The sequence below is a fragment of the Eucyclogobius newberryi genome, unplaced genomic scaffold (assembly GCF_026437365.1).
Source record: "Eucyclogobius newberryi isolate DKJ021-1_F unplaced genomic scaffold, fEucNew1.0.hap1 SCAF_3, whole genome shotgun sequence".
NCBI lineage: Eukaryota > Metazoa > Chordata > Actinopteri > Gobiiformes > Gobiidae > Eucyclogobius > Eucyclogobius newberryi.
In genome coordinates, this window is record NW_027315945.1 from 33545818 (window position 1) to 33556176 (window position 10359).

Consider the following 10359-nt stretch of genomic DNA (forward strand, 5'->3'; position numbering starts at 1 on the left):
GAAAAGTACAATTGTTTTTTTAATTTTCAAGAGCATTTTCAAACCATCACTGATTAACTAACCCGAACCTGAGTGGAACGTTCTAGAATCGAGACACGGAAACAGACAAAACCAACTTAGTGCCAGTTTTTGTTTCATGTGTTTCAATGACAGAGATATTCACCAGAGCCAAACATATTCTACCATTTTAAAGTACGAGCAGTTTTTAAGAGTGAACGCAAACCCTCATCCTCATCTCCCCGACCACACCCCCACGTCTCCCCGACCACACCCCCTCGTCTCCCCGACCACACCCCCTCGTCTCCCCGACCAAACCCCCTCGTCTTCCCGACCACACCCCCTCGTCTCCCTTAACAGCCCAGTCCGCTCATGGACCCGATGCGGTCAAGCTTGAGCCCGAAACAGCCCCGGTTCCAGCCCCGCCTCAGCCGGTCAGGCTCCGCTCTCTTCTGATTGGTCAGGGCGCCCCGGAGCAGGCGGAGCCAGGGCGTGTCGGCGGCGGGAGAGGCGGGGTTCTGCGGGTACTCCCCGGACTTTCCCCCCGAGGGGCCGGCGGAGGGGGGGGGCTCGTCAGCCGGGCTGCTCAGCATGTTCTCCAGGTCGTCCAGGGTCAAAAGGTCGTTGTAGCGCTCCAGGAACTGCTCCAGGAACTGCAGCGAAGAGGAAAGAAGAGGATGAAAGTGAATTGGTCAGAGACGACGTGTAATTGAATCAGTCCCGCCCACTTCCTCAGAACAATAACATTTATCATATTACGTGCATTAAGGACATGAACAAATATAGAGACGACCCGGAGTTTGTCAAGTCATGTTAAGAAACGGCTTTTCCACGAGCCACACGAGGCACAAGCCACGAGCCACACGCTACGAGCCACACGTTACGAGCCACACGAGCCACACGCTACGAGGCACACGAGCCACACGAGCCACACGAGCCACACGAGCCACACGCTACGAGGCACACGAGGCACACGAGCCACACGAGCCACACGAGCCACACGCTACGAGGCACACGAGCCACACGCTACGAGGCACACGAGCCACACGAGCCACACGAGCCACACGCTACGAGGCACACGAGGCACACGAGGCACACGAGCCACACGCTACGAGGCACACGAGGCACACGAGGCACACGAGCCACACGAGGCACACGAGCCACACGAGGCACACGAGGCACACGAGCCACACGAGCCACACGAGCCACACGTGCCACACGAGCCACACGAGCCACACGCTACGAGGCACACGAGGCACACGAGCCACACGAGGCACAAGCCACGAGCCACACGAGCCACACGCTACGAGCCACACGAGGCACACGAGCCACACGAGCCACACGAGACACGCTACGAGCCACACGAGCCACACGCTACGAGCCACACGAGCCACACGAGCCACACGCTACGAGCCACGAGCCATTTCACAAGCAACAACACCAATAAAACTATAGCATAAAACAACAAGATATGCATTGAATAAATAAGAGGTGGAATTGTTTTTGTAGAGAATTATTTGGATAACTGTTATTACAGTGTTATTATTACAGTGTTATTATTACAGTGTTATTACAATACATATTTTTCTGTGGACAAGCAGTAAAAAAATTGTCAAAAATATTAAGATATTTATATACTTAAGTTAATCGATTCATTGCAACTAATCTTTAATTGTAAACTAATATAGTAATTAGGCCCGAGCCCCAGCAGGGCGGAGGGCCAGACAGTTGCAACGCTGCCGAAGGCAGCGTTGCAACTGTCTGACCAAACATGCGGGCGCAGCCCGCATGTTTGGTACCCCGTCGCCCCTGGCAAGTACAGTGAACTAGCCCATGCCGAAGGCATGGATCATGCATACTTACTCCTGCTATGACAAAAATCCATGCCGCAGGCATGGGTCATGCTTGTATCTGCTCAAATCAATGGAAGTCTATGGGGAGTGGGCGGGGCATCCCGACGGAATAGGGAGTGACGAGCGCGTAAGCGCTCATAATGATGATTCCACCCCATGACGGCATCGGGAAGGCTTAGAGCTTTCAAACGATGTATATTTTGTTGTTATAGTGGAAACGGCTATATTGTTTTTGCTAAAAATATTATTATTTTTATATTTTTATTATTTTTCTTGTTCTTCTGTTTTTTGAGCTCTAATTTGCACCCCTGAACATGCTCAAAAACTCACCAAACTTTGCCCAAAATTCAGAATCGGCAAAAAATTTATTTTTTTCTGGGCCATTTTTTTTTTCGTTAAAAAATGGCGCGACAGCGCCACCGACAAAAGTCAAAATACATTGCGCCTATGGGAGACGCCCCGAGGTCAACTTTGGCGTAAAGCTACGAAATTCGGGACACGCATTCCTCTCGTGAGGACAAAAAAAAATAAATATTGTGGCCACGCCCCCAGACTTACCCTATGGCCGCCATCTTCCTTTGAAAATGAAAACACGCTGTGTTAGCCATTTTGTTCACGTCAAACTTTGACGAACTCCTCCTAGGGCGTTTTGCCCACCGACTTCAAAATCGGCGTACGTCCTCTGGACAAGTGGGGCATCTAAAGTTATCCAATTTTTTGAGATACCTTTACCGGTCTGTGTGCGGCGCAGCCGCAAAGTTGGACAACTTATTTTGGAATATTGCAGATCTAAAAATTGCTCCCATTTGATCAAAACCAGTCCGATTAGGACCAAATTTGAATCAGTTGTTAAACTTTCAAGTTTGGACCAGTTTAGCATGACAAAATTGAAATGGGCGCGATAGCGCCCCCTACAGAGTTGCCTTTGAGTGAACATTGATGGACAAAAACTGGTTTTACACAAATGTTCTAAACTTTGCCCAAAATTCTATTTTGGGGTCCCGAGCAAAAGGCCAATCAAACTTATGCCTTAATTTTTACGGCGTAGCCGTAGCCATGACGGAAACCTCCCATGTTATCCCTATGGGAAAATTGCTAAATCTCTCGAATATCCACATTTTTCTGTTTCACACTTTAACGAACTCCTCCTAGTGCGTTTTGCCCACCGACCTCAAAATCGGTGTACGTCCCCTAGACAAGTGGGGCATCTAAAGTTATCCAAATTTTAAGGATAACTTTTACGGTCTCTGTGCGACGGAGCCGCAAACTTTTCCCTGAATTCTGACTATTTGGCCTTCAGAGTGGCCTATAAACAATAGAGTTTTTCCAAATGACATTATATTTTGCACAAAATTCTAATTTGCCATCCTGATCATAAAAGTATGAGAGCCAAAGTCATATTTTGTACGGCGTAACCGTAACGATGACAGAAACGTCCCATGATATCCTTATGGGAAAATCGCGAAATTGCTCAAATCACCACATTTTTACGCTTCACACTTTAACGAACTCCTCCTAGGGCGATTGCCCGATCAAGCTCATATTTCAAGAATATCATCTACACAAGCGGGGCATCAAAAGTTATCCATATTTTGATTCTAAGTGCTACGGTCTCTGTGTGGCGGACCCGCAAATATATGTCAGAAATGGGAAAACAGCGAAATCTCTAAAATGACCACATTGTTATGCTTCACACTTTAACAAACTCCTCCTAGTGCGAAAGCCCGATCAAGCTCATATTTGGGGGAAATCATCTACACAAACGGGGCATAAAAAAATTAGTCATATTTTGATATTAAGTGGTACGGTCTCTGTGCCGTGGAGCTGCAAATATACTGTCACAAATGGGAAAATGCCAAATCTTTGAAATGTTCACATTTACGCTTCACACTTTAACAAACTCCTCCATGGGCAATAGCTCGATCAAGCTTTACTTTGGGAATATCATCTACACAAGCGGAGCATCAAAACTTATCCATATTTATATTCCAAGTGCTACGGTCTCTGTGCGGCGGAGCAGCAAATTTGACTGACACTTGTGTTGATTTGCACTGGATTGGCCATGTCCAATGTGTCGCCGTCTGTCAAGTTCTTTTTTAATTCAACACACAATAAGGGCGCCATCTTTATCAAGTCGAAAGCGCAGAGTTGGAAGGCCGTTGGATGCCGCTTGCGGCTTTAATTACTGTTCTTTTTCTGTACCAAAAAAACTTCGAAAAATGCCATGTGATGAGAGAAGAGAAGAATTAACCCCAAATGTTCAATTTAAATTATTAGGCCCGAGCGCCACAAGCTGGCGAGAGGCCTATTAATCTCGTAGTGCGCACGAAATCGAGCGCGAAGCGCTCGCCCACTTCCAAACACTCACTAACGCACTCCTTCACTCATGCACGCCCCGTGCATACTAATTAGTAGTAGGAAAATGGAACATTACCGTTGTAAACGGGCGAAGCCCGTGCAAAAGTGCGCACTAAACGAGCACTTTACACTTTACATATAAAGCACTCATTTGCGCTAAGTAGCTCACGAATACGTTCCCCATCTCTTGCATGTTCCGTGCATATAAGCATGTAATGCAAAAATTGAACATTATTACTGTATAGAGGGCCAAAAACACAAAGTGGGCGGAGCCCACTCAAAATTAACGAAAGTACCCGTCAGTGACCAGGGACCCACACCATGAGGTAGGAAAGCGCGAGCGCTTTCCGAAAATGTATAGTTTATGATATTTGAAAAATGGGAAACATTGTTTTCGCATCGGAATATTATTCTTTCTTTCTTCTTCTTCTTCTCGGGACCAACCCCCCTATTTTTCACCCAGTGAACATTGACGAAAAGTCACAAAAATGTTCACACCTCTAAAAATCGTGCCTCTCTACATTCTGGCTATTTCCCTTTTCTAAAATAAAAAAAATTGGCGCGTCAGCGCCCCCAAATGTACCAAAAATGCATTGAGAGATGGGAAATGACCCAAAAAAAATCTGATCGTAGAATCATGAAATTTGGCGCAGAGGTAGATGGTGACAAGAGAAGTAAAAAATATTATTACGGCAACGCCGTCCGCCCAACCAAATGTCGGCCATATTGCTTCAAAAATGGCTAAACATGACTTCGGAGTTTTTCCAAACGTCGTACTTTTACGAACTCCTCCCAGGGCGTTGGCCCTAAAAAGCTGAAATTTGGTGAAAATGCTACTGAGGAGTGGGACATCAAAAGTTATCCAAATTACATTGATACCTCTCACGGTCTCTGTGCGGCGAAGCCGCAAACTGTAGCTAGAATTTCAGAAATCTCCCATATTTAAAATTTCTGCCGTTTGCACAGATAAAGTCCGAATTGCGTCAAATTAGAATCAGTTGTTAAACTCTTTGCCCTAAACCTACTTGAAGTGAAATAAATTCATTTGGCGCCACAGCGCCCCCTACAGATTTTATATGGAGGTTAAATGTTTAGTTTTGCGAAATTATATGAAATTTGACACACAACTCAATTTTAGCATCCCCATCAAAAAAGTCAATGAGACCCATGTCATAATTGTTATGGCGTTGCCCAACGATGACCGAAACCTTTCATGTTATTCCAATGGGGAAATCGCCAGAACATGTTTACACTTTAGACTTTCACAAACTCCTCCCAGGGCGTCAGCCCTATTAACCTGAAATTTGGTGGGACTCATCTTCAGGGGTGGACCATCAAAAGTTATCCACATTTTCATTCAAAGAGTCACGGTGTCTGTGCGGCAAAGCCGCACATTTTGCCAAGAATTCAAAATAAAATAGCTTTTTGATGGTAAAACAAAGGGGAGAAGATGTGACAGGCGTAATAAAAGGACAATTGGGGCGCGTTAGCGCCCCCTCCTCTTGCGGCGTGGCGGCGGTGTGGCGGCGGCGTGGCGAGGGCCGATCATTGCCGCTTGCGGCTATATTTCTTATTCTTATTCTTCTTCTGGTCGGGATTAACTATGAAAATGTTGCATCTCTTCTGCTTTATTTAACCAACGACTCGAAAGAATAAACACAGTCAATAACTAAAATAATTGTTAGTTGCAGTTATTTTTGTTTTAGAGGTGCACTAGTCAAGCAGAGGACGCACCGTGCCTTTACAGGTCAGATCTGTGGAGAGGCAATCTCACTCACAAGAAGTCATATTTTTCAAGGTGTTTTTGAGCAATAAAAAAACACCTGTAATTGAATCAAATGCAGCAGGATCAGAGAGTTTAATGACGCACTGTGGAACATCAAAGAAACTACATCTCCATGGAGACGGACGCTCCAGCACAAAGATAAATGCTCCATAATGTGCCAATAAATGAATTTATTTTTGCATTTATTCAGATTAAAGTTGTTAAAAGCACAGAATAATAAATACTGAAAAGAAAGAAATCACAAACAATAAAAAATTGGACCTTTTATATATTATTTTATATTGTTTTAGAAAATATGAATATATATATTATTACAAATGACAATCGTCTAACAAAGAGCATTTTTTAATTTGAAATTGAGTTGGAAATGTGCTGTGACAAACCCAATTAGAGGCACATTCATACTGTGAATAAGCGTCACTCCCCTATAATTAGGCCTGATGGTGTCACCCGCTCGTCTCCATGGAGATAAAGACGTTTAATGCCATACTGCGGAGATGAGTAGATGACTACAGCAGAAAAGTTACAAACAAATCACTAAATTGTAATGTGAATTAAGGTTTTAGCTAACGAGTGTTTCAGTCAGTGATTAGTCTGGAAAAGGATCGAGAAAAAGGATTTTAAAAATAAAAATAGAAAACAGCAAAAACGACACAGGCCTAAAGCCATATTTAAAAACAGGATTGAAAAAGATACTGTATCTCGTTCCCTCCTCAGACGCCCCTTCCTCCCTCCTCAGACGCCCCTTCCTCCCTCCTCAGACGCCCCTTCCTCCCTCCTCAGACGCCCCTTCCTCCCTCCTCAGACGCCCCTTCCTCCCTCCTCAGACGCCCCTTCCTCCCTCCTCAGACGCCCCTTCCTCCCTCCTCAGACGCCCCTTCCTCCCTCCGCAGACGCCCCTTCCTCCCTCCTCAGACGCCCCTTCCTCCCTCCGCAGACGCCCCTTCCTCCCTCCTCAGACGCCCCTTCCTCCCTCCTCAGACGCCCCTTCCTCCCTCCTCAGACGCCCCTTCCTCCCTCCTCAGACGCCCCTTCCTCCCTCCTCAGACGCCCCTTCCTCCCTCCGCAGACGCCCCTTCCTCCCTCCGCAGACGCCCCTTCCTCCCTCCGCAGACGCCCCTTCCTCCCTCCGCAGACGCCCCTTCCTCCCTCCGCAGACGCCCCTTCCTCCCTCCTCAGACGCCCCTTCCTCCCTCCGCAGACGCCCCTTCCTCCCTCCGCAGACGCCCCTTCCTCCCTCCGCAGACGCCCCTTCCTCCCTCCGCAGACGCCCCTTCCTCCCTCCTCAGACGCCCCTTCCTCCCTCCGCAGACGCCCCTTCCTCCCTCCGCAGACGCCCCTTCCTCCCTCCTCAGACGCCCCTTCCTCCCTCCTCAGACGCCCCTTCCTCCCTCCGCAGACGCCCCTTCCTCCCTCCGCAGACGCCCCTTCCTCCCTCCTCAGACGCCCCTTCCTCCCTCCTCAGACGCCCCTTCCTCCCTCCTCAGACGCCCCTTCCTCCCTCCGCAGACGCCCCTTCCTCCCTCCGCAGACGCCCCTTCCTCCCTCCTCAGACGCCCCTTCCTCCCTCCTCAGACGCCCCTTCCTCCCTCCTCAGACGCCCCTTCCTCCCTCCTCAGACGCCCCTTCCTCCCTCCGCAGACGCCCCTTCCTCCCTCCGCAGACGCCCCTTCCTCCCTCCGCAGACGCCCCTTCCTCCCTCCTCAGACGCCCCTTCCTCCCTCCTCAGACGCCCCTTCCTCCCTCCTCAGACGCCCCTTCCTCCCTCCTCAGACGCCCCTTCCTCCCTCCGCAGACGCCCCTTCCTCCCTCCGCAGACGCCCCTTCCTCCCTCCGCAGACGCCCCTTCCTCCCTCCTCAGACGCCCCTTCCTCCCTCCGCAGACGCCCCTTCCTCCCTCCGCAGACGCCCCTTCCTCCCTCCGCAGACGCCCCTTCCTCCCTCCTCAGACGCCCCTTCCTCCCTCCTCAGACGCCCCTTCCTCCCTCCGCAGACGCCCCTTCCTCCCTCCGCAGACGCCCCTTCCTCCCTCCTCAGACGCCCCTTCCTCCCTCCTCAGACGCCCCTTCCTCCCTCCTCAGACGCCCCTTCCTCCCTCCGCAGACGCCCCTTCCTCCCTCCGCAGACGCCCCTTCCTCCCTCCGCAGACGCCCCTTCCTCCCTCCTCAGACGCCCCTTCCTCCCTCCGCAGACGCCCCTTCCTCCCTCCTCAGACGCCCCTTCCTCCCTCCTCAGACGCTCCTTCCTCCCTCCGCAGACGCCCCTTCCTCCCTCCGCAGACGCCCCTTCCTCCCTCCGCAGACGCCCCTTCCTCCCTCCGCAGACGCCCCTTCCTCCCTCCTCAGACGCCCCTTCCTCCCTCCTCAGACGCCCCTTCCTCCCTCCTCAGACGCCCCTTCCTCCCTCCGCAGACGCCCCTTCCTCCCTCCGCAGACGCCCCTTCCTCCCTCCGCAGACGCCCCTTCCTCCCTCCGCAGACGCCCCTTCCTCCCTCCTCAGACGCCCCTTCCTCCCTCCTCAGACGCCCCTTCCTCCCTCCTCAGACGCCCCTTCCTCCCTCCTCAGACGCCCCTTCCTCCCTCCTCAGACGCCCCTTCCTCCCTCCTCAGACGCCCCTTCCTCCCTCCTCAGACGCCCCTTCCTCCCTCCGCAGACGCCCCTTCCTCCCTCCTCAGACGCCCCTTCCTCCCTCCGCAGACGCCCCTTCCTCCCTCCTCAGACGCCCCTTCCTCCCTCCTCAGACGCCCCTTCCTCCCTCCTCAGACGCCCCTTCCTCCCTCCTCAGACGCCCCTTCCTCCCTCCGCAGACGCCCCTTCCTCCCTCCTCAGACGCCCCTTCCTCCCTCCTCAGACGCCCCTTCCTCCCTTCTCAGACGCCCCTTCCTCCCTCCTCAGACGCCCCTTCCTCCCTCCTCAGACGCCCCTTCCACCCTCCTCAGACGCCCCTTCCTCCCTCCGCAGACGCCCCTTCCTCCCTCCGCAGACGCCCCTTCCTCCCTCCTCAGACGCCCCTTCCTCCCTCCTCAGACGCCCCTTCCTCCCTCCTCAGACGCCCCTTCCTCCCTCCTCAGACGCCCCTTCCTCCCTCCTCAGACGCCCCTTCCTCCCTCCTCAGACGCCCCTTCCTCCCTCCTCAGACGCCCCTTCCTCCCTCCTCAGACGCCCCTTCCTCCCTCCGCAGACGCCCCTTCCTCCCTTCGCAGACGCCCCTTCCTCCCTCTGTACCTGAGCGGCGTTGGGCTGAAGTGCACGCCCCTCGGTGGTCTCCGGGGGCGACAGGAGCAGCAGAGTCACACACAGCAGAGCGGGACACAACATGGTCACGACGACAGGAATCAGAACACCTGCAGCAGGAAGTGAATCAGAGCAGATTATTTTAGGAGTCGAACTTTGACACTTTTAAATAGACTTTTAACTGAATAAAAGTTGAAATATGATGAACGACACCATGACAGACACACGGAGAAAATCATTTAGAAAGGGACAAATTTAACAAAAACTGGACTGAATGGGACAGATATATTGGACTTAATTTGCCTTGAAAATTGCTTTTTTTTAATGCCTTATTTTTTCCTAAATTCAACACATTTTTTTCCTCAGGTGCTATTTTTTTCTTTTTGTAAAATGAAAAAATAAATGACAAACTATGATGACTGAAGGTTCTGAATAGAGAACATTGACTGAATGATGCCACTGTTTGTGTTGCATTTCCTGTGTTTTAGAGTCTGTAAAGTTCACATAATAATTACGATTATGATGATATTTTAATAGTTTAGTCACGATTACTTTATATTTATTATATCAATCACTGCAGTCTTGGTTTTTCAAACAGCAAAACAGTTCATCTGACCAAAGTGACCGATCGTGTCTGAAATAAAAAGCATTCATCACAAATCAAATCTATAAGTGCTAAATGGGCTAAAACGTCGAGCGATATTGAAGAATGGGTCAAACGCGGAAAGTAAAAAACAACAACAACATAATAATAATTTACACGTTTTATCCACATTTCTGTCTTGTTTTCTTCATCATTTCGTATCATATTTAAAGTCTGTCAATATTCCAGGAGAAAACGGTCACAGTTTAAAACAATGTTACAAACCGTGTCCCACTTTGAAATAAAAAATGGATAAAGGAGAAGAAGAGAAGGTCCTCACCGCGTTTGGAGAAGTGGCTCTGGTCCTGGTCCTGGTCCTGGTCCTGGTCCTGGTCCTGCTTCTTCAGACTCTGGAGCTCGTCACTCGTGGGCACCTGCTGGAGCATCTCTATCTCCAGCACTCAGACTCCGCCCACTCCTCGCCCCCCCGTCAGAGGGAGGTGACAGCCCGTCCTCTTTCTCTCTTTTTCTCCCGTCATTTATCTCTC

The 10359-nt window shown here is 50.3% G+C and overlaps 1 protein-coding gene across 1 annotated transcript; it reads right to left on the reverse strand.

Moving 5' to 3' along the window:
* Positions 1 to 332: 332 nt before the first annotated feature.
* Positions 333 to 9333, reverse strand: nppcl (natriuretic peptide C-like). Its single transcript, XM_072460745.1, has 2 exons — positions 9220 to 9333; positions 333 to 650 (listed from the first exon to the last, which is right to left on the reverse strand). Exons 1-2 carry the CDS (start codon positions 9310 to 9312, stop codon positions 351 to 353), a joined length of 393 nt encoding a protein of 130 aa, XP_072316846.1. The 5' UTR covers positions 9313 to 9333; the 3' UTR covers positions 333 to 350.
* Between the last annotated feature and the right edge of the window lie 1026 nt (positions 9334 to 10359).